At 42.7% G+C, this 24,732-nt stretch overlaps 1 protein-coding gene across 3 annotated transcripts; it reads left to right on the plus strand.

Moving 5' to 3' along the window:
• Positions 1-15: 15 nt before the first annotated feature.
• Positions 16-23,600, plus strand: LOC148010170 (RNA-binding KH domain-containing protein RCF3-like). Of its 3 annotated transcripts, XR_015689676.1 has the most exons (9): positions 16-1,803; positions 3,034-3,426; positions 3,531-3,779; positions 3,859-4,131; positions 4,264-4,331; positions 4,414-4,522; positions 4,605-4,750; positions 4,864-22,253; positions 22,525-23,600. XR_015689676.1 is itself a non-coding variant. In XM_087672625.1 (8 exons), the coding sequence occupies exons 1-7, from the start codon at positions 637-639 to the stop codon at positions 4,737-4,739; spliced, it is 2,394 nt and encodes a 797-aa protein (XP_087528751.1). In that variant the 5' UTR covers positions 16-636; the 3' UTR covers positions 4,740-4,750; positions 22,525-23,600. The 3 variants fall into 3 exon arrangements, 2 of the variants coding, with proteins under 2 accessions (XP_087528751.1, XP_087528750.1); XM_087672625.1 differs by lacking the exon at positions 4,864-22,253; XM_087672624.1 differs by lacking the exon at positions 22,525-23,600 and having other exon boundaries at positions 4,605-5,286.
• The last annotated feature ends 1,132 nt before the right edge of the window (positions 23,601-24,732 follow it).

Consider the following 24,732-nt stretch of genomic DNA (forward strand, 5'->3'; position numbering starts at 1 on the left):
AGGGGTTTATGAAACGAGAGATGAAACGCTTACCCACGACGAAGTCCAAGCATGAGCCGTTGGATTGAAAATCGAAGGCTGGGACACATCGGCTCTCGAAATGGCTGGGGTTCTCTCCCCGTTGCTCTCTCTCTCTCACACGGTGCAAGCATCCTGAGTTAATCTCCCGTCTATACGTCTGGCGTCGACAGCCATAGCTACTATGCACGATACAGTCGAGCATGATGGTGGTGCATGGTTGTGCGGTTCGCATATTCGGAAAGCCGTCGCATGTCGCTACCCGTAGCTCCACCGATGGACATACAGGTTCTTACTTCGGCACGGCATTAATACATTGCCATACATTCCTACTTGTCCAGCAAGGTTAGCTTTAGGGTTAGGGTTTGCGAATACCCGTGCAAAAAAGTACCTTGGCTTAATCAGCTGAAACGCTAGTCAACAGTTTGATACAGTGAGTAACGGTCCGCTTCAAGATTGGTTTGGCATCGACTCCAGAGGCCTGCCACAGAAAAGCCTTATACACTACATGGCTGAGTTAAGGGGACGCGCACTAGCATTCGGATAAACAGACAGTGTGGACACTTGTCTTGTCGTCCCTTATATCGAACAGAAGCTCCTAAAAGATAGCGTCTCGATATGAGTGCTTCCGATGCTCCTCCTACTGGGAAGCGTCCTCTGGCTCACATTATACAGGATGCCCTTCCGCCTGTGGCAAATGGAAGAAGCAAGCGAAGGCGAGGTGTTGGAGTTTTCAAAAAGGCTACTTCAACTGCCAGGCGGGACGAAACCATCTTCAGAATTCTCTGCCCTGCTTCCAAAACAGGCAGCATAATTGGAAAGGGAGGTAGCATTATCAAATCCATTAGAAAGGATACGGGGACAATGATAAGGGTTGAGGAGGTGGTTCCAGGATGCGAGGAAAGAGTGGTGACTATATCTGCCAAGGAGGATAGGTCCAAGCTGGCAAAGCTCAGGGCCCAGCATGAGCAAGTAAAAGAGGGGGGAGAGGAGGAGAGTGAACAGGTAAAGGAAGGGGATGAAGATGAGAATGAGCAGGTGAATGAGGCAGAACAGCAGGAGAAAGCTGATTATCTGTCAGATTTTGATGAAGAACAAGAAGCCCAGCCTGAAAGCTCAACACAAGTTGAGGCCCAACCTGAAAGCTCAATGCAAGTTGACGGTAGAAATGAAGAGGATAAAGCTGGCAAAGGGGGTGAAAGTGATGCCAGAGGCAATGAAGAAGGTATTGAAGTCAAGGACGAGCTTCAAAGTGAAGTTAAGGAGGACACCAAGGAGAACATTAAAAAGGAGGGGGATGACCAGATTGTGGGGGAGAGTAGTATTGTTGCGACAGATGCTGTAATGGGGCAGGTTGGAGAGAAATTATTGGAGATAGATGACAAGCAGCTGGAAGAGGAAGGATCAGGTGCTTGTGGGGAACAGGAATCAGTCAAAGAAGAAGGCAAGAAAGAAGGCACAGCTGCAGTTTTGCAGGAAGCTAGTTTGAAGGAAGCTGAACTTGAGGCAAAAGAAGGTGGCCTGTCTCCAGTTCAGGAAGCTCTCTTGAGAGTTCATCTAAGGATCTTGGAGGCCGACCCTCCAAAGCCAGAAGAGATGGATGGCAAAGAGGGAGATCTAAAGATATGTACTAGGCTTTTGGTACCCGCTAGCCAAGTTGGATGCTTGTTGGGGAAGAAGGGTAAGATTATACAACAGATGCGAGAAGATTCTGGTGCTCAAATCAGAGTTCTTTCAAGGGATCAGCTTCCCCGATGTGCTGCACCAGCTGATGAGGTTGTGCAGGTATGTTTGGTTTTCAAGTAGGTTGAACCTTAGGATGAACGTACAGGCAAAAAAACTTATAGCTATTTAGAAAATGTATCAGCAGAGTTTTCATTGTGCTAATCTGATAGTGTCATCTTGTAGTTTGGCTACCGATATGCATTGTTTTCAGCGGCTTTGATGTTGATTTTCATGTATCTGTGCTATTGCTTGTGTCTTTTTGTTTGTTATAGCACACAGGAGCTACGACAATACTTAGAGATGATGGGAATTGATAATTTACTGGCTTGCGCTTCTTCGTTCATGATTGTACGAAGGCATAGAGAGTGAAAGTTGGATTAGCAAGGAACAAGCTCCAATCCTGTGCCCTGTGCAAAGAATTGCATTTTGGGGTCCATGCTATCACCAACTTAGTCTAAGATTCCTAGCACAGTTTCTGTTGGAAGGACTCTGAATCAAGCACAGAGGCAGGTGCCTTTAGAAATCAGTGCAGTGACTAATAAATAAAAAGTATTTGTTCAAGCAGACCAAATCTCAGGATGAACGCTCAGGCAAAAAACTTATAGCCATTTGGAAAAAGTGTTGACAGAGTTCTTATTTATATAATCCGATAGTGTTATGTTGTAGGTTGGCTACCAATTTGCATTGTTTGCAGTGGCCTTTGATTTTGATTTTCATATGTTTGTGCTACTGCTTCTGTCTTTCTGTTTGTTGTATAGCACTTCTTTGACAATTATGAGAGACGATGGCAATTGATAATTTACTGGCTCTTGCACTTGTTCTTTGATGATTATATGAAGGCGCTGGGAGTGAAGGTTGGGTTATCAGGGACCACATTCCTGTCTTGTGCCTTGTGGAAATGATCGTGTTTCAGGGTCCATGCTATCATTAACCTAGTCCAGGATTCCTAGCATGGTTTCGACATGGCTTTGGTTTGGAGGGCTTCAAACCAAGCACAGAGGCATCTGCCTTTAGAAATCAGTGTAGTGGCTAACAAATGAGAGATGTGTGCGTGATCTAGGAGATGTAGGATGTCAGTTCTTCACTTTGGATTGTTCTTACAGATGTCTCTTGAAAGTGGCTTTGTCGCTTGTCTAGGCAAGAGTTTCTCATTTTAGAGTAATTTCAGTGCTTGAGTAACAAATTGTGTGTCTTTTTGGTCTGGCCTGGGCAGTCCATTCTCTAATATCAGAGGTATTACGTTGCCCTGTTTAATCCCATTTTGACATCTCATTCAATTTCTTCTCACAGATCATGGGTGATCCTATGGCAGTAAGAAAAGCACTTCTGGCAGCATCCTCGCAGCTTCGCACTAACCCGCCAAAAGAGCCATCTCAGGAGTTTGGATCACCTTATCCAGCCGCAGGTGCGGTGGTGGAAGCAAAGTCTGCTGGCTATATGGGAGCTCACTCAAATATAGGAAGGCCTTTGTCACCACCACATGCCTTAGGTCAATCTACAGGTCATTTTGCAAAAGAGGAAGTCATCTTTCGCATTTTATGTCCCAAAGAAAAGATTGGCAGTATTATTGGAAAAGGGGGTAGCATTGTGCAGAGCCTTCGCGAGGAAACAGGAGCAAGAATTAGTATAGATGTAACCTCTTCTGAAGGAGATGAGCGAGTTGTTCGTGTTTCTGCATTAGAGGTGAGGTCGTAATTGCAAATAATGTTCGATCATTTTTTTGTTTGTTTTGGCCTTCTGTTTGTGAAGGGTAGGATCAGTGAAATGGCTTTCTACCCTGGTGCCAGAATCCAGAAGATCCTTTCTCAAAAGCACAAAATGCATTGATGATAGTACATGGGAAGATTATAGCTAATTCTGATAAAGATGGGCCTGGTACAACAAAGCTCTTGGTTCCATCTGATCAGGCTGGGTGTCTTATTGGTAAAGGTGGATCTATTATCATAGAAATGAGAAAACTTACTCGTGCAAAAATCCGCATATATGGCAAGGAGCATCTTCCGCCTTGTGCTTTGGAGAATGATGAACTAGTCCAGGTGAACTATTGCATTGCTTTGGCCAATACATTGATGTAGTTGTACTCCATCTGGTTTCTGACTGAGGATTGCTTTGCAGATTATTGGTAATGCTAGTGTCTTACAGGACGCAGTAATGCAGATAACATCAAGACTGAGGGCAAACTTATTTCAGGGGAAGTTTGTGTCTGGACATATTGACAAAAAGCCTTTTTCTGCTACAGGACCACAGAGTGAGGGTCCATCTCCATTAGGAATGGGTATGCTGACTGGAGTTTCTTCTGCCACAAGGTATCACTCTCCTTATCCGGATATACCAAGTGGATTCAAGGGACAATCACGAGGGTCGCTTACTTCATCATGGCCTTCTCAAGTAAGCTTTTCTTCCTTGCATGTGGGCTTTTTGCTTATGGTTGCCTTGATGAATCTATATAACAGTTTATCTGTTCTCTGGTAGTCTTGCAGTTGTTTTTGTGCTTAAACTCTGTGTTAAATTGCAAATCAGGGTTACGTTACAAAGGGTTTTATGGATTATCCTTCTGACTCAATGGCGGTTACAGGAGATATATCAAGGTTAGTCTTTGTGGCTTTGTAGCTGAGTTGCAGCAATGTTTTTTGTAGTTTGACTCGCAGTCTTATTGTTTCTCTTGTTTAGGTCTAGCATAGCTCACGTTGCCTCAAAAACAGTTCAAGTGGTGGTTCCAGAACGTGTGATGGGATCAATCATTGGAGAGAAGGGTGGCAATCTTGCACAAATCTGTGAGGTTGGCATATTGTTCACTTTACTACTTGGGTATGCCTCAGCGATAGCGTAGTTACATTGCAGTGGCTGCTGTTGTGGTTCAGATCTCGGGTGCTAAAGTGAAGGTCCATCTTTCCACTCCTGGAGCCTCAGAAAGGATTGTTGAAATTTCTGGGACCCCGGATCAGACTCATGCAGCTCAAAGCTTGTTGCAAGCATTCATTCTCAGTGGCCAATAATTGTTTCAAAGGTAACTCTGCATGCATGTGCCACAGTTCCTATGTCTCTTTCGTGATTGATTAGATCATTGTAGCTCTGGATGAAACCACGGGCGTGTCTGAAACATACAATTTTTTTGCTTAGATGTTACTTCGCTTGTTCTGGTTGGCTTACCACCAACTCTGGAGTCAGATCCCTCAAATATTTTCTTATGTGTCTCCTACATGAGTGCCAAAGCAGATGACTGAACACTTAAAAACTTGTTCATAAACCACGTGAAAGTGTTCTTGCTTTGGCAAAATATGCAGCTACACCTCATGAACCCCAAGCAGTTCTTTTTAGATTCTTGCATCTGGTACAAAGGGGACAAGTTCTGTTAGCAAAATTCTTGTACAACAATCTTGAAATTCCAGGGCCTTGTAGCATTGATTGTGACACAAGTATAAAACACCAGAAGTTTTTTTGAACAACATCCCAAAGAGCATAGCGTACCTTTTGCAAATTCAGGCAAAGTGAAACATTGTGCTTTACAGTTCTTGAAACTCAAATGCAGTACAATCTTTTTGACTGGTGTGCCTAAGGTGAGTCAAAACACTTTTCTTCATGGTAGTTTTGCAGTTGTAATAATCCACAGAGTCGTTTTCAATCCTTCCAGGTCATTAAGGAGTAGGATGAACTCATCAGTCTGGGTTTTAATGTCTTGAATAAGAGACTGAACCATAGTCATCATATTGTATTGCAATTTTGAACTTAAATAGTTAGCTTGATGTTGTAAATGTGCCTGAGCTGAAGTGAAATAGTTCTATCATGTGGTTTCTGTGCACTATACATCTGCTCCTCATGGTAGCCAAGTTCTGTACTCACCTGAAGGGACCATTGAAGGTTTCTGCACAGAAGAAGCCCGCTGGAAAATGTGCATGCAGGTAAGGCAAAAGCAAATGAAGTCGAGTTTGCAGTGGTGTGCATGTATGCAGGTTTACTTACTGTTTCCTTTTTTCCGACCTGGCCTTGGAATGGAAACCATGAGGTGCATTTGTGCTCAAATTTATATGTTGGCTGTTTGCATCTCTTTATTTGAAGAAGTCCTAAATGAACAAAAGACCCCTAGGCACATGGGCCTAGGCTGCTTTTGAAATCCAGGTGGTAATGGCTGCCTTGCAGCCATTCCTACAGCACATGGAAAATATGTACAAAGAGATGAGGAATCTATGGAAGTTGTCCTTCTTTGCTTCTGTGTCTCACCGTCACGATGGTTGAGCTGGTTAGGATTATTGTGCAAGGTCAAGGAAGGCCAAAGCTGTTGGTCAAAACTGACATGATGGGAGAACTGACCCGATTATTCAACAGGAGGTTAAGTAATAATGAATGAAGTGGCTAGTCAGGTGTGAAAGTGGAGCTGCTGTTCGAGTAAGTTTTTAGTTGATTTGCAGATTGCCAGGTGTGATTCCTTGAGCTTCACATGCTGGCTAGTTTGTTACACTTGGCTAAGGCCCATCATATTGACATGTTTGCTCTTTTTATGGGTGGTCTATCACATTAGATGCCTCCTTACATCTGTGGAGGCTTTTTACAGTGATGTGTTTGTGTGCCTGATGACTGTGGTTTACAATTTATCCTAACTAAACTGATGCTGTTGTTACTTACCTAATTTACAAGTAGTGTAGTGTAACAGTGCTACAGTGGGATGCATCCGATCATGCTTAGTTTATTACAACCTGGAATAAGCAAACCTTGAATGATGAGTCAATTTTAATACATCAAAAATTCAAGTTCTGGAGGATAGCCACCAGTGGCCTGAGAGAATTGAATTGCTTATTCTTTTGATTGCAAATGAATGCTATTTGATGTTTGGTATAATTGTTGGTATTTCGACTGATATCTTTGAAAGGGTAGCACATTCCGACCTCAATCTGTTTTTTCTTGAGCAAAAATGCAGTTTGGTGTGAGAATTCTAACCTATGGTTGCTGTAAATTAGCTTGGAATTGGATCCAATGTTGGATATGTGAGTGGAATAAAGGTTGCTGAAGTCAGTTGTATAGTTCAATCGCCCTGTATGTATTGCTTGTGTTTCTTATCATCTTGATTGAAGTAATATCCTTGTTGACCAATGTTGCACTTAGCTAAGCTGCTGTCAAAATGCAGCAGCAGACATGCAAAACAAGCTGCAAGCTGCTAAAAAAGTCTTGTTGCATGGGGTTAAATGATCTCACCAGTCTTAAGTCAGCAGCCTTATTATTACATGGTTGTGCAAGCTAAATATGGTTCAATTGTTAGATCCTTGTAGCCATCAGCTCAATCAGCTCATGGCATGTTTAAGAGTTCATATGGCAACACATTGTGTCAAAACTGCGAAGTTAACCTTGCACACACACACACACACACACACTCTCTCTCTCTCTCTCTCTCTCTCTCTCTCTCGCTCCCCTCTTCATTGCATAGTCACAAGAGAGAGGAGTTAAGTCCTTGGATTATTGAAATGTCAACTTGAAATAAAATTCGCTTGTGTTGTGCTTGGAATTGGTGGAATGTTCGGTGTCTCTTCTTGACAAGGAGGACAGAGAAAGAGGGACGATGAAGGAATGGGTGGGTGGTGTTCACATGGGTGCTTAGTCATGCACACATCGACTCACCTTTTCTCCACTTGGTGGTGTTTTGAAGCTCATTGGCCCATATTTTTATGAGAGAGAGAGAGAGAGAGAGAGAGAGAGAGAGAGAGATTACAAAAGAGACAACATAGTGTTTGATAAACACTAGTAGTGAATGAATTTAAAGACTCAAGTCTTAGAGAATGGAAGAATGATGAATGAAATCAAATGATAATACAAAGAGGCCTTAAGCCTTCGTGTCTCTATTGGTGGTACCCAACAAGTATGGGTGGCGACTCCAATTGAGTGGGCAGTAACTTTGAGTGAGTGGTAGTAGCTCAAGGCTAGGAGGAATCTCTTAGAAAAGGAATATCCACAAGGTGCTAGGGAAAAGAAGCTTGATATGATAAAATGAAAGAGTGGGATACCCATAGAATGTCCTTATAGCGGATTTTTGGGCATTTGGCCTATTGCGCAAAAAAAAAACATTCTTACATAGATAAAACATTTTGGGGCTGTCTTAAAGAGAAAAATTGAGCATTGGTTCATGACACTTTAATGTTAGTACAAGCCTTGATTTAAGTGGTTTAACATGCTCTGTCAAGCCATAGGATTTCCTTATGGTGGATTTTTTTGCATTTGTTCTATTGTGTAAAAAAAAAACACCTTTTTACATAGATAAAATGTTTTGGGCTGTCTTAAAGAGAAAAATTAAGCATTGGTTCATTGCACTTTAATGTTAGTACAAGCCTCAATTTTGGTGGTTTAAATGAAATGGATAGTAGGGTTTCTATTAATAATCATTTATGTTGTAAGGGTGTTGTAGATGAGATCTTTGTAGCTGAGATGGATTATTGGAGCTGAACACAATCCATCCTAGCCTCTTGAATGTAGAAGATTGAAAGATAATTTTTAGAATATGTGAAAACTTGAAAAAGAATAGTTGATAAGATGATAAGTAAAGATGCTTGAAAGAGAGAAGTCATCACTTCATCTTCATGTTGGCAAGAATATAAAGATGTGTTTGATCTGGTGTCTTAAAAGAGAGGATATCAGGAGGATGTGGAATTTTATTGCTTTGCTTAGTGTTTGATTAAAAGTAATCAAATGTGCTATTGTGACTTACACATGTGAGATACAAGTTAATTACTTCAGAGTGTGGGACCCAAGACCTTGAAATACGAATTCATGCTAAAGGCAAAAGTTGTAATAAGTTATATTTGACAGGTATATGGTGGTACTTGGTATCAGATTTTGGCCTTGCCTAATTTATTGGTCACTAATGTTAGTGGTGGCATTAGAGACTTGATATTAATTAATTAATTAATGTTGGTCTAAGGGCTCATAAATGCACATGAATATTTGAAAGATAAATTGGCCTAGCCAATTTAATTATGGGTTGGTGGATTTTTTTTGGGATAGTAAACTAATTATTAAATTAATTTTTAAAATAATATTTTAGAAAATAATTTGATAAGTTGAACAATGTTGGAAAATAAAATAAGAGGTTGTGACTTGGCAAGACTTCGCCATGCAAGTGGAAAAAGCGTTTTCGGGGGTTTGTGGAAATCTATTCCAGGCTATGTGGGAGAGAAAGGGGTTGTTAAAGAGCAAGGAGATGTTGTTGATGTGATTTGTAGCCACCAGGGACCAGTCACCAAGGACTAGTCCTATAGTAGGCAACAATAGTTTGGAGCCCTCCAAGTGTAGGTGACAACAACACAAGGTCCTTTTGGTGCAGGTGACAACATACAAGAGTGAGTAGTAGCCTTTCTCACAATGGAACTTTGAAATTTTTCTCTCTACATTAATCTCTCTCATCCTATAACCATCTCTCAAGTTATCTCAGCAAAGTCTAGCCATTTTGATCATTAGAGGTGGAGAAAAGTGTAGGTGATAACATAAGGTGCTTTTTGGTATAGGTGACAACATTAAGGAGTGCATAGTAGCCTTTTTCGTGATTAAACTGTGAAAATTTCCTTTATATCAATTTCTCTTATTTTACAACCATCTCTTAAGTTATCTCAGCAAAATCTAGCCATTTCAACCATTAGAGGTTGAGATATTGAAAAAAGTCAGGGTTTGACAGCCACCTTGAGATGCATGCTCAAAATGAGGGCTTGGGACTTGAATTCTAGTGGCTGAAACTAAAGAATTTCAAGGAGATTCAAGAGGCCAATCAGTCCATATTAGATTTGGGGCTTAATTTGTCTTGCCAAGAGTAGGGTGAAGGTTGATCCCTAAGTAAACCAAGGGGCAAATTGTTTTGAAGGCTTGTTGGTTAGTCTTAACAATAAGAGACACTTATATTAGTGAAGGACATGAGAGAATCTTAGCTATATTCCATCCATTTGCATTAAAGCTAAAGGAATACTTTAAGGGGTGCTAAGTTTTGGGCCATCGTCCAAGATCTAAGTGGTAAAATATGCATTTTCAGTTTGTATAAGTTTTATGCTTGCTGTAATTGTTGATTAATCAAGTCATTACCACCGCTCTTTGAGGAGGGTGGCTGGTTTCAGATGATATTATCCTCGTTTTCTTGTTTGTGAAAATGTCAAGATGCAACCATTAAGACATTGATAAACTATCTAGGGCTTTGAGCTAGATAGAACTTATCGATCTTGTTGTAGATGTTATAAAAGTTAGAGAAAAAAGTCAAGGCTCGTTACCATGGCGTGCAAATGTTTGCATGTTGAGTGAGGTAAATATAGTTTAGTGAGTGATTGTTATGTGGAGAAAGTGAAATGTGAGGAATGAGATATACAATAGAAATGATGCGGTGCCACCCTGTGGAAGGTCGACTAGTTATAAGCGGTGAAGAATACATAGTAGTCGAGGATAAATGAGGTTGCCGATTACAGGAGATGATTGCACTAGTTGCCACTAAATGACATCCTTTATAAATGCCCAATGCAAGACCATAAAACCCATGAAATATAGAAAACCAACACCTCAATTGGATCATGGGTGGCAAGTACAATGAAATTATATATGCAATGATGGGAAACAACAAACCCCTTGGAATCATCCCCATGCTTTATACCACAAGAATGTTTTGGCAAGAATCTCCATGCTCCTAGGATCATGGATCTACCTTTGTTTCTATATGGTCATATATAGGAAAAACTGCACCTCAGATTGTGCCTTGTGAAGAAGATGTACTCATACTTAATTTAGACATGACAATAATCCATATATAAGAAAAATTGGCAGTTGACATTTGAATTTTATGAGAATTGGAAAGGACATTTAAGATACAAATGATGTTAGAAAAATATGGAGCAACAGAAGCAAGGAGGCATTGCTGATAGAAATTGCAATGAATGTAGAGAACAATAAAGAACATAACTCAGAGAATTCAGGAGATGGAATCCATAGACCAAAGCTCAAGAATTGCACAATGGCATCGGTCGAGAGTGTAGTTAGTAGAGTGTGAGAAACTCCTCTCTTGAATGGAAGTAATGTGCTCAAATTAAATGACTAAATGATCACTAAATAGACTAGAATACATACATCAAAATAACTTGTTGGCCAACAATTGTAGGTGCCATAAATGTAGTCAGCTAGCCTAAAATGGCTCGGTCATGAAAGTAAAATATACAGTGACAGTGGGTTTTGATACCCACAACATGTTCTCTAGCATCCAAGACTTCTACATTGCTAACACTCTCTCTTAGATCATAAGTGAATATAATAAAAGGTACAATGATAAAGGGGTCAACATAATACATATAATAATAATAATAGTGACAATTAGATAAGACCCTGGATGCCCAAGCAGTAGGTGAAAAAGCCACTAGGAAGATACCTTGAAAAGACATTGAGGTTAATGTTGATCACATCAATCCTTAACCACAAAAACTAGAAATAGCTAAATATTGATGCTTGTCATGAACCAATTCTTAGAAAGCACATCATGACACATCATGACCATGGATACCTTGCCTTTGATCAAATCGCCAAAGCGTCCCCTCGTGCCAGAAATAGATTAGGAGTCGAGATCATGAATATGAAATGCAAATCACGTTGTGAGGGATACTATCATCGTCATCATCATCATCATCATCATCATCATCATCATCATCTTCTTCTTCTTCTTCTTCTTCTTCTTCTTCTTCTTCTTCTTCTTCTCCTCCTCCTCGTCTTCTTCTGCTCCTCTTCTCATTGTGTGTCTAGTTTCTTACCATCCTTTCAGAGATGCCCCTTCTTGCCATAGTGGTAGCAGTGACGTTTCTTCTTTTGTTGCTCGTCACCCTTGTTTGAAGTTGCAGAAGCCCCTTGTGTGCTGCCATATTGAGATTGTAACTTGCCTTGTAAATGCAAAGAGGCCTCATGCTGAAGCAGCATAGAGGTCAAATGATCGAATTGGATGGGTGCCACCAACGTGTGAGATAGAAAGGCATTAGCCCCACAATCTCAGAGGTAGCTTGGAGAGAATAGTTCCCACAAGATAGGCTTCGAAAAAGGCGAACTGTAAGATGCAAAGTTGATTTTGTATTTGTTACTTTGAGAAGGAATGTTTGAATTGTATCAGTCGCCTTGAACTTGATATTTTGTAATTGAACATAGAGGGTCATAGCATGCATGGTCAATAGAGCCTTGTTCATAAGTTGTAACTTCTCCTCCACCTCAGAAGATGTCTTGTAGGAGGCAATCATCAGAAGGACTTGTTTGGAGATGCATTGAAGAAGAGGTAAGTAACCTTGGATATTGTCATTGTCCCAAGTAAGAATTGCTTCTTCATAGTTTTCTTTGTTCCAATCATCTAGAATAGGAGAGGGTTTTTAGGGATGCTAGATCACACCTGAAATGATGTACTGGAGGCACTTTTGCTCAAACCAAGCTTTCACAACAACACTCCAGGTAAGATAGTCAAGTCCCTTAATCTTCTCATCCATATTGCAACATGAAGGAGCCATTTAGGTGAGTTTGAGAAGATGAAAAAGACAAGGCTGGAGAGAGAGAGGCATTTTCCAATGTACAGCCCAATACCACAAGTTCAACTGTTCAAGCCAAACAATGCAAAACATAAGAGAGAAGAATGGATGCGAGGAGTGTAGTGACAGAAGCACCGACAACCAACACACATGACCACCAACAACCAACACACATGACCCTTTTGGGTGTGTTTGGACCAGGCTGAAAACACATACTGATGGAGATTGGGTCTGTGAAAAAAAAGGTAAAACGACTGCAAAACAGGAAAATGTCAGCTGTAGAAGCAAGAACAGGAGCAGATCTGGGAAAATGCAGGCTGGATAGCAAAACACAGGGCTGGCAGCAGAAAATGCAGACTATTTAGGCTGCTTGGGGCTGCAAACTGCTTCCTGTTAGCAGTCAGATCAGATCCTGTCGGACAGTTTTGACCAGGTGCAGTCCGACTGCACAGTCGGACTGCCACGTGGCAGTCCGACCTGTCCTGTCAGTCGGCTGCATTTAATGCAGCCGACAGGTCTTTTTCTGGCGCCCAGATTCTGGCTATTTATAGCCGAGTTTTTCAGCAGTCTCCCGCACTTTTCTGCTTGCAGATTACAGACTGGTGGCACGCGCAGATTCCGTCTCTGTTCGCAGATTTCTGACAGGAGACAGTGCAGACTGCAATGGACTTTGAGGTGAACAGCAGGTTGCATCGTCGAGGTGGGGACACGCAGTCCAGCGCACTGCACCCGTGTATAGATCTGCATATCTTTGTATACAGCACACTTTATACAGCAGATCTTCATCTTCCACTGTCTCTTTCTCTCTCTTCTCTCTCTGCGTTCTCTCTCTCTCTGTCCTACGCTTCCGCACCGCTGCACTCTGACATGGTATCAGAGCAGTGTTGAAGGGCTGACTGAGTGCAGAACCAACCTGAAGAGGAGTTTCTATCGCGACACAAGGCTGCGTTTTCAGCGTTTGAGGGCAGGCAGGAGGGCTGCGTCTCGGAACAAGGCTGAAGCAAGCGTGGCCGCGCAGGAAAGGAGTCCAGGTGGTGGATTTGCTGCTGTTTACTGCTGTTTGACGAGGAGGAAGTTTGAGTTTTCAGCTTTCAAGTGCAGATTTTGCTTTTTCATCGCCTCCGGCGGGTGAAGAAGTTTCAGGACGCCGAAGATCCCTAGCAGGCTGAGTTTTCACAGTCAGAGGTTCTGCTTTTGCATTTGTGAAGGCATTACAGGTGACGATGTCTACAGAGATTGACTTGGAGTTCCAGACGATTATGGACCAGAAGGTGCTTGTCTTACCGGCTCTTTCCGCAGATTAGAAGCTCGATGGCGACAACTACCGCATCTGGCGCGTCATGATGTGGGCCATCCTTGAGTCCTATGATTTGGCGGAGCTTGTACAGGAGGAGATTGATCGGCCCTCGGTAAGAGATGAGTCCAAACTCTCTTTCAATGCTCGTGCGGAGTTGGCCAAGGCTCAATCTCACTGGGACAAACTGAATGCCAGGATTCGTTTCTTTCTTTTTCTGTCTTGTATTACAGCTGTGATAGCTCATATCGTGCACTTGACGGTGGCTCGGGAGATATGGCTGGAGCTTGATCAGATGTATAACCGGATGACCCTAATGAAGCGGGTTTCTTTGGAGGTTCAGATGCGGACCTTGTCCGTGAACAAGTCTTCTTTGTTGCGGGAGCACATCAACAAGCTTAGACAGCTTCAGATGCAGGTTCAAAATGCGGGGAAGCCGATTTCCTCCGAAGACATGGTGATCACACTCTTATCCCAGTTGCCGCCACGATTCGGTACTTTCTACTTTGCTCTTATTGCTTTGGGGCGTGAGTCCACTCTTCGGTGGGAAGAGTTGGTTCCTATGGTCTTGGACCAAGAGGAACAACTAAAGGGACAGAATGCTTCCAAGTCGGAGGCATTGACAGGTCAAGCCTCTCAGAGAAAGGGGAAGGACCAAAAGAAGAAGAAGGGGGATAACAAGGCAAAGAAGGATAAGGACAAGGACAAAGAATCCACATGCCATATTTGTGGAAAGACTGGCCATTGGAAGAAGGATTGCCCTGACAAAGACAAGAAGGACACCAACAAGGACACGAAGGATTCTGGAGCGGTGGCTGCACCCTCATCAGCTGCATTTCTTCATCTAGCTGTCATTGAGGACTCTTCACCGAATGCTTCTGATGCTGCGATGACGGCTCCCCAGGCTCAAGAGTGGATAGTTGATAGTGGTGCCTCCCGGCACATGACTCCGTCATCAGATGGTGTTGCCCAGTTGCGACCTTTGTGTGGGCAAATTCTCATTGGAGATAGCTCTTTAGTGTCTATTGCAGGACGGAGTGAGACGCAGCTTATTCCAGATGGACGTGGTGGTACCCATACGTCAGAGATCTTGCATGTACCAGGTTTAGGGTATCATCTACTGTGAGTTCATAAGCTTTGCTCCCTTGGACTTTTGGTGGAGTTTGACAGTGATTCGGTGTGAGTCCTTGATCGTGGGTCAAGGAAGGTTCTCTCATCCGGATATGAGGAGAATGGCATCTATAAATTGAAGTTTTCCACTGCCCTCTCTACTCTTCTTCTTACCTCTCAGACACAGTCAGAGTTATGGCATGCTTGGTTTGGTCACCTCAACTATGGTTATCTTTGGAGGGCGTCACGTGGACAGCTTGTTCGAGGGTTGTCGGATATAGTGGTGAGTCAGCAGCCATGTGTCTTCTACATTCGTGGGAAGCAGCATAGGGATGCCATTCCCTACACAGCTTCGCGGCGGTCTACTTTACCGATGGAGCTTGTATCTACGGATCTTTGTGGCCCTATGAGGAACGAGTCCTTGCGAGGGAGCTTATACTTCATGCTGATCGTAGATGACTACAGCGGGATGACATGGGCCTATTTCTTGGCATTGAAGTCAGAAGCTTTCTCCCACTTCAAGGATTGGCTTCTCTTTGAGGAGAACCGATTAGGCCGGAGATTGAAGACCTTGCGATCCTTGAAGACCTTGCGATCCGACAAGGGTGGTGAATTTGTTTCTAATGAGTTTGCTCGTTTTTGTGTAGATAAAGGTATTCACCAAGAGTTTGCTAATACCAGCACTCCTCAAGAAAATGGCATTCTTGAACGGAAAAACCACAGTGTGATCGAGATGGCGCGCACCATGATGGAGCATAGACAGACACCTCAATTTCTGTGGGCCGAGGTTGTGGCTACTGCAGTCCACATCCTTAATCGATCCCCCACTTCGGCCGTTGATGGGATGACACCTTTTGAGGCTTACTTTGGGACTAAGCCCGATGTTTCTTATTTTATGGTCTTTGGGTGTGATGCCTATGTTTACATTCCCAAGGCTCACCGTGATAAATTTGAAGTAGCTTCCTGAAGACAGGTATTTGTTGGCTACAGCTCCCAGTCCCAAGGCTATCCATTGTATGATCCCGTCAAGTGGGATGTGTACACTAGTCGAGATGTGCGGTTTGTGGAGGTTCCGGCCATATCAACGGGTGAGGAGCATCCCGTTCTTGGAGATCTAGGGGAGAGTTGGGCTCTTGCTACAGTTCCTTTGGAGCCCGTGCCTTTTGATTCTGATTCTGTTTCTGACACAGAGTCTACTGTTCCACCGGTCACCCCCGAGGAGTTACCACCAGTGGATATCCCAGAGTCTTCAGCTGATGGAAAGAGACGAGGGGAGGTCCGGCCTCCTCCTCGTTGGGCCCATGACACACTTCGTGATTCAAGGATCGAGGGGGTTCCTGAGGAATGGGGACCGCAGGATGGTCCGCGGCGGTTACGGCAGCACAAGGCACATTCTACGGAGCTTGTTTGCTCTAACTATTGTTTGATGACCCGTGTTATGCAGGATCGAGAGCCCATCTCCGTGAAGGAGGCTTTACAGTCCGCACCATGGAAGAAAGCTATGGAAGCTGAGTTGGAGGCTATTGAGAGGAATGGCACTTGGTCACTTGTGCCACGCCCCCCGAATAAGAAGGTGATTGGCATCAAATGGGTCTTCAAGACCAAGTACCTTAGCGATGGTTCTTTGGACAAGCACAAGGCTCGCCTTGTTGCTAAAGGTTTTGCACAGCGCCCAGGTGATACTTTTGCCCCCACTGCTCGTATGGCGACTATTCGAGATGTTCTTGCCTTGGCTGGCCATAGGTGATGGCATGTCTACCAGTTGGATGTGAAGTCGGCCTTCCTCAATGGTGATTTGAAGGAGGAGATCTATGTCGAGCAGCCTCCTGGCTTTGGATCTTCAGATGGGAAAGTCTACAGGTTGAAGAAGGCCTTGTATGGCCTCAAGCAGGCTCCGCGTGCATGGAACGAGAAGATTGATTCGTTCCTTCAGTCACAGTTGGGATATCGACATTCTAAGGCCGATTCGCATCTTTATGTTCACACTTCCGAGGATGGTTGTGTGCTTTTTGTGTTGTATGTTGATGATTTGATTGTCACAGATGATCATGCACAGAAGGTCCAAGAGACGAAGGCAGCTTTACATCGGACGTTCGAGATGACGGACTTGGGTCTACTCCATTTCTTTTTGGGTCATGAGATTTATCAGTCTCAAAGGGGGATCTATATCTCTCAGCAGAGATATGTACAGGAGCTCTTGGTTTCTTTTGCGATGGAGGATTGTCGGACCCTTTCTACTCCTATGGATCCGAACTGGAAGGCCACTTCCCATTCAGCTTCTCCCATGGCGGATGCTTCCCGCTATCGTCAATTGATTGGATCATTGATTTGGGTCCTCAACACTCGTGTTGATCTTTGTTTTGCTGTTGGGCTCTTGGCAGGGTTCATGAGTGAACCTTAGACGATGCATTGGCAGGCTGCTCAGTGGGTACTTCGGTATTTGATGGGGATGTCTGATTTAGGGATTCATTATCCAGCAGGCACAGACGGTTCAGATCTTGTACTTGCAGGTTGGAGCGACTTGGATTGGGCCGGTGATGTGGACCACAGGCGGTCTACTAAAGGTTACTGTTTTACATTGGGTGCAGGTGTTATCTCATGGAGTAGCAAGAAGCAGCCCACGGTAGCCCTTTCATCTATTGAGGCGGAGTATCGGGCCGCGTCTTCCACCACATGTGAGGCTGTGTGGCTTCGGAGATTGTTGGAGGAGCTTGGCTGCCCCCAGACTCGTCCTACTTTGCTGCAATGTGACAATGAGAGTTGCATTGCCTTGGCACGAAATCCTGTTTTTCATACCCGGACGAAGCACATAGAGATCCAGTACCACTTCATCAGAGAGAAGCTTCTGGATGAGACCATCACTGTGGAGTATTGCAAGACGGAGGACAATCTTGCAGATTTGTTTACGAAGGCACTTCCCCAGGCTCTACTTCGGAGACATTCCAGATCCCTCAGGCTTCTGCCCTGCCCAGGCTCTGAGAGGGGGGTGTTAGCAGTCAGATCAGATCTTGTCGGACAGTTTTGACCAGGTGCAGTCGGACTGCACAGTCGGACTGCCACGTGGCAGTCCGACCTGTCCTGTCAGTCGGCTGCATTTAAGGCAGTCGACAGGTCTTTTTCTGGCGCCCAGATTCTGGCTATTTATAGCCGAGTTTTTCAGCAGTCTCCCGCACTTTTCTGCTCGCAGATTACAGACTAGTGGCACGTGCAGATTCCGTCTCTGTTCGCAGATTTCTGACAGGAGACAGTGCAGACTGCAACGGACTTCGAGGTGAACAGCAGGTTGCATCGTCGAGGTGGAGACACGCAGTCCAGCGCACCGCGCCCGTGTATATATCTGCATATCTTTGTATACAGCACACTTTATACAGCAGATCTTCATCTTCCACTGTCTCTTTCTCTCTCTTCTCTCTCTCTCAGTCCTACGCTTCCGCACCGCTGCACTCTGACACTTCCCAGCTGTCTGACTGTCACATGGACCTGCTTGGATAAGATCAGCAACAAACACAAAATCCTGGAGCAGTCAATGCAGGATCAAGACTTGAAAACAGCAGTCAAACACATTAGATAGCACCAGAACCAAGAGATACAATCTTTGATACCATGTCAAAATAGTGTGGAGCAATGAAAGCGAAAGACATTGTTGATAGAAATTGCAAAGAACACAGAACGGAAAAGGGCACAAGAACTGAGAGAATGGACTCTGGGAATGGAATCCATATGCAAAAGCTCAAGAACATGTTCAGTGGCATGTGTTGAGTGTGCAACCAGCAGAGTGCAGCAGACTCCCTCTCTTGAATGGAAGCAGTGTGCTTGAGTCAGATGACTAAATAATAGTGGAGAAGCAGCAGCCTATAAACAGACTAAAATAAATAAATAAAGCAAAATTACTAGTCAGCCAGCAGCAATAAGTGCCATAAATGCAATCAGCCAGCCTGAAATGCCCCCAGTCACGAAAATGAAATGCACTAGCTACGGTGTACACTGCTAACAAATGCCTGCTTTACCTGGTTTGCTTGGCTAGTTTGTTTGTAGTGATCCTTCACCACTTGACAGGTCCCACCATGTCCAACCAGTAGGATGGGAAAATGATGCTGGCTGGAGGGGTGAAAGTTCAAACAGGTTGACAAAAACCTGGCTGAAGGGGAAAGTTGAAGTTGAGAGAGAAAAGGGCAGAGAGAAGAGAGAAGAGAGCTGAGAGAGAAGAGTATAGGTAGGCTCCGGACTGCTTGCAGTAATATGCAGAACAGGCGGGTGCGACAACAGGAGAATGTCAAAATGCACACATGACAATCTTGGCATTCCCTTAGGGGTCCCTAACAGGTAAATGGCGTTTTGGAACACATTACCTGACCTCCCCCTGTCAATGATGGGGCAGGATAGGACTGCCTAGCAGGGGATGCATTTGTGGCCCAGATTTGGTCAAGGCCATCTTGGCATCTTGGGGCCCTGTTCTGGCCATTCCCTATTTCCATGTCACATAGTTCTAGCCACGGGGCGATGTGGGGGTGCAGAGAAGGCATGCTGATGCTCTTTTATGTTACTTGGTGGATTTGACATATCATTGAGGTTACATGTTCTGGCACTTCCCAAACCTTGGACTGTTGTATCCAATGCTGAGCTGATGATGAGTCGTACAATAGGATGTGTTCACATTTCTTGCTTGAGGGGACTGGAACAGGATGCTTATGCTCTTGGGAAGGAATCTAATTGTCATGGTCAGCTATCCATGGAGGCGCATGGTGGCCAGCTCAACTACTTTAAGAGAGGAATTGTGGCATTGGACTTCTTCTTTAGGGTGCTTTCTTACTGAGGCACATTTCAACAGTGTGCATGTTGCTGGAATATCTGCGCTGCATCCTTTGTGTTTTTGTTTCTTTTCTTTTTCACCTGTAATTGGGGAGAGGGTATTGGACATTGCCATTTCACAGGTTTTCTGGTGCGGGTGGCCGCCCCCCGCCCCCCCCCAAAAAAAAAAACAGGCAGCTTGTCTCTAGTCCTGGCTGATCTGCTTCTCAGTGGTTGTCCCAGCTTTTTATCTATGTAAGGAGGTTGTGGAGAGAGGGAGCTAGTGGAGTGTGTGAGCTGGCACTAAACCTGTATGCTTTGATTCTCATAGTGAATTCCTTTTCCTGTTTACAATTTCTGCAGTCTCTTTTATCATATGTCTGTGGTCATATTGCTCTAACACAGCTCTAACACAAGGAATGTTTAAATTCTGGAGGGGCTAAGCCTTTTCTAAACCTAGTGTTGTCTCTTTTAGTTATTTTGTCATCAGATCGATTGGTTTTATTTATGTACTGTTACTATATGTCAAGGTTCTCTTCAGCAATCGGCCACCTCATGCCTTTGTTGAACATGTACATGGATGCGCGTCGCGCGCTTACACACACACATCCCAAATTTGCTGTTTACTTGCATGACTGGTCCTGCTTCTACCATACCTGATGCCCTGTTACTACTGCAGACTGCACTCTGCATAGTATTCTTCTTTGTAGAACATATGCATGCACGAGTGCACATGGAGATAACACATCCTAATGTGCAAGTCGGCTTTGTACTTGCATAACTGCTGCTGCTGCTACCATACCTGTTGCTTTTTAGTAGCATAGACTGGACTCTACCTGGTATGCATGCTGACTACTATGCGGCAGAGTGTTACATGTATTGTGCAGAATGAGTAGGGATACGGACGGACAAGCAGATCTGACACAGCACTGTGGAGAAGTGGTGTAACTTGGATTTCATAGTGGCTGTATTGGATGATTTATGGTTCAAAAGATTATGGCAAATATGGATGGGATAATTGTGCTTTGCTGTTCTAAGGTTTTTAAGTACTCGTACACGCTTATATATTATGTTAGCATAGCATTCATAGTAAATGTATGAACGAGTCAGTTGTTTTTGACTTAACTAGGATTGCGCCACTTTGTAAACCATCATTGTAATAATATACGTGTTAATCATAAGAACCAGGAATGCAGGATATGGCTGGAAATGTGCCTTTCTGTATGTGTGCCAGGGAATGTTTATTGACAATACATAACCTGTGTCTCCCTATACTAATTACTTTTGTTGTCTGAGGAACAAGGTTGTGGAATAAATGAAATCCACTTGTTTAGGCAAATCAAGCTCAGGGTACCTAGACATAGACTATCAGAATTACCTAAAGTCAATTTTCATTTTAATTGAATCCACATGCCCATTCGCAAAATCAAGAGAGCCAATATTATAGGGTTTTTAAAGTTCATATGCCAATCAGTCCACTTGGAACAAAGAGAATCTATGTGCATCAAGTTTCGATCATTATGCTGTGGTTTAGTGCGAACATTCCAGCTCATCCAATTTATTGTCTTGCTCACTACATGTCTTGGATCTTGGCATGAGACTGGAAGGGATAAAAGCGGTAATATGGACTTATGGTATACATTTAGATTGTTAAAATCAGTAATGTGGACTTGTGGTACTAATGACTTTTAGCCTATGCATTTACATTGTTAAAATAATGTCTGTTCGTGTTTGCAAGTGCATGAATTTGCTTGACCAAAGAAATGCACTCTTAGATGAGTTGGTGTTATTTTTGCTAATCAATGTTTTGGGTTTCGTTTTCACAAGCTTCTTGAGTGCCAGGTAAAATTTGTCTGCATAAATTTGCTTGACCAAAGAAATTCACTCTTAGATGAGTTGGTGTTCTTTTTGCTAATCAATGTCTTGGGTTTCCTTTTCACAAGCTTCTCGAGTGCCAGGTAAAATTTGTCTGCTAAGTAGAAACTTAATTTTGGCAGCTCTTTTGATAGTGGGCTTTTCTCTGAGTTTGGTATTGATACCTCACATGTGAATTATGGAAGTCATTTTTGTTTTGTTTTCCCCCTTGTTCTCTCTTTCGTTTTTAAAAAAATGTGTGTTTGTGGGGGGGTTTTGGGGGGAAAGGGAAGTGCTCTGACGATTTAAAGGAATCTGTGGGGAGGATACTTTTATCTCTTTTTAGGATGTGTTCTTTGGCAGCTATGATTTGCATCAGTTATACATTGTGTTAGACAAAGGTTCTTATGTACCCGTCAGATTACTTGGGGAGGTACGTGCTTTAGTTTTTCAACCACGCATGTAAAGCCGCTACTGCAATCTACATATGCCTTCCTCTGATTTGCTTTCAGTTGAAGTAAATTGGTCAAGCCAGGAGGCACTGTGTTGAGAGAATTGAGGTATATTTAGTATATTTTTCAGCATAAATGAGTACTAAAGTGACATAGCAGGGGGTAATCATGGTCCACCTTAAGCCAGATTAGGGAGTGTATACACTTGATTTGGGATACTTGTTTTGTGGGCTATATCACATCGTCATAGGCTGTGCATTCTAGTGAGAATGTACCATCTCTCTCACCCCCTTTCCGAAGTCTGGCCTATTGTTTGTTTCTCCTTTCTGTATGTTAAATCCAACACAATGATTGAATAATAATCACTCTGCAGTTGGATGACTAGTTCAAGACCATGAAGTTGTCAACAGTTGGTCACTGTGCTTTTATCCTTTCATGACTGGAGTTGGGGTCCTACAAAACCACCAACAGTTGCTACAATCTCCAAAAGCTCCTGAGCATGATAAGAACTAGGTATGTGTGATAAACATTTATTGTCAGCCTAAGCTAACAGTTGTCCTCAAACTATAGTACTATACATTCTTGCATGAAGAGGCCTGAGCATAGAGAGAGGCGTCTTCCAGCAGACTCTCCAAGCTCGCAGGCCTTAATCGTTAGAGCTGCATTAAATACGAGGTTATCTTATGTACAAGTACATTGGTGTTTTCATCCTAGTATTGTCTGATTCTTGTTGTCAGACCTAGCCAACAATTGTCCTAAAACTACAGCATGTTATTAATTGCAGGGCATAAAGTCTGACCAAACATTCTTGCATGAAGAGGCCTGAGCCTAGAGAGGCGTGCCCGCCAGCAGCAGACTCTCCGAGCTTTTTAGGCCCTAACCATTAGAGTTGCATTAGTTATGAGGTTAGCTTTTATTTAAGTACATTGGTGTTTTCATCCTACTTTTGTCCGGTTCTTGTAGTAAATGTATCTCATCAAAATGTTAAAAGAGGATGATAAAGGTCGTAGCTGAGGTTTTAAGGGTGTATAGGTTGTAAGCGAAATTGAGTCAGTTGCATTCTACAAGAATTTGTTTGTCCTTAGTAGTTGGGGATTAGGGATGCGGATATACCAGAGATTTTGGAAATTGGAGCTCCTACCAGTCACTTGCTTTGTCTTTTTGCATTCGTTTACTATCATGATTGTATAGGGTGCTTGCCGTCTTTGTTGAGGGTAGTTCATTCATGATGATGTTTGGTGTTATATCCTTGGTTTGGATTGTGATGGGGGGTATTAAGGCATTTCATGACTTTGGAGCCTTAGTTGTTGTGCATACATGCAACCCCCTAATCCCAATTCTGAAGTCTTTAGTGAAAAGGTTTGGTCCCAAATACAATGAACACCGTGTATGAACTGGTATTAATCATAATTTTGCAGAGGAACGACTGATTGTTAATATTTTAAAGTTGACCTTTCCACCATGGGGCCAAATTTCAAGGCTTGAAAGCATATACAATTGGCTGTAAAGTATGTCAATTGTACATTTGAGCACCAAGGAATGGCAGCAGCTTAGATATTTCAATGTTGAGCTTTTGGACTTTTTGGTTTCTAATTGACATGGTTGAGAGAGAGAGAGAGAGAGAGAGAGAGAGAGAGAGAGAGAATGATGTGGTTGAGAACAGTTGAAAAGTACATTCATATCTTGCATCTTCAATTAATGAGTTGCAAGATCACAAGGTAAATGTTGGGTTGCATAATCACATTACACATTGTTGAACACCTAAATTACTATGAAGCTACTTGCTCGTTCAATCGTATTTATTCTCCTTACTTTCAAGAATCCACAAGACTCAAAGTTATTAAACATTTAAGTAAATATTCACAATGAAGAGTGGAGACTTTGATGTTATGGTCTTAAAGGGGTTTAATTAAAGTTTCAAGTTTAAATGAATTTATTTAGACTTGAAAGTTGCAAGGATTACTTAAAACTAAGTACACTATTAGTTCAAGCCATCTAATATTAGTAATGAAAGATGTTTATGTTTGAAGGTAGGGTTATAAAGGCTCAATGACAAAAGAACTTGAGTTTTATTGTATTGATGAGAGGAGATTGTCCTAGTAAGTCAACTATATCACTCCATATATAGTCCATTGATATTTGAGATGGTAATGAAAATGCTCTAACTTGGCAAATGTTGATTGCAAGGGAGCTTAAGGTGTGTTTAGGAGTAACTTATGTAAACTCATCCCTTTCAAAATTTTATTCATTAATAGGACATGCTCTTAAGATGGCCATAGTAGTTAGTTGATATCACAAGTAAAGGTTTGTGTATTACATAACATTCCTTTATTCATTTATACTTGCAATGTAAGATTGATTGTATGAAAAATTTATTTTGAGGAAGCTTTGCGCAGCCCCTCCACATGTACATGCACATGTGCACAACATACATGCATACGAGTGTGAACTCTCAAGTCAGTGGAAAATTTCCACCAACCATCTTATCACCTTAATGGGGATAAATTAGCTAGTGAAATACTTACCAAAGTTGCAAATTGAAGTCCAAGGTTTAAAGTTTAGGATTTGTAAGATGCACCTTTTAAGGCATCATAGGATCCTGCCACATGGGTAGAATGGTTAGTGAAATACTTGTCTAAGTTTCAAATTGAATTCCAAGGTATATAAGTCTTGGATTTGTAGGATATGCCTTCTAAGGCATCTTAAGATTGATCCTAGTAGTCCTACAACATTCAAAGTACTCTAAAAAATGAGTGTGCGTCTCCATGAAACAAATAGAAAAGAGAATGTAGGAGGGGTCAATGCTTAAACTTTTGACTAGTTGCTTTATTACCTCAATGGGGCTAGAAGGGTTAGGGAAATAGTCTCCAAAATTTCAAGTTTTGAAGAGGAAGTCCGCAATATCTTTTTGTAATGTTGGCTTATGATTGTCATATATCTACACTATAGTATATCAAATGAATAGATACTATACTTTCTTTATGTTGCAACA

The sequence above is a fragment of the Lygodium microphyllum genome, chromosome 30, assembly GCF_053477565.2.
Source record: "Lygodium microphyllum isolate KBCC chromosome 30, Lygodium_microphyllum_v1.1.10, whole genome shotgun sequence".
Lineage (NCBI taxonomy): Eukaryota > Viridiplantae > Streptophyta > Polypodiopsida > Schizaeales > Lygodiaceae > Lygodium > Lygodium microphyllum.

What these genes read in the sequence shown, in the direction of transcription:
- LOC148010170 (XM_087672625.1), top strand. Translation starts at nt 637, where the DNA reads ATGAGTGCTTCCGATGCTCCTCCTACTGGGAAGCGTCCTCTGGCTCAC. An exon ending in CAGCTGATGAGGTTGTGCAG is followed by an intron (nt 1,804 to 3,033) that starts GTATGTTTGGTT and finishes TTCTTCTCACAG; the next exon opens with ATCATGGGTGATCCTATGGC. An exon ending in TTCGTGTTTCTGCATTAGAG is followed by an intron (nt 3,427 to 3,530) that starts GTGAGGTCGTAA and finishes CCCTGGTGCCAG; the next exon opens with AATCCAGAAGATCCTTTCTC.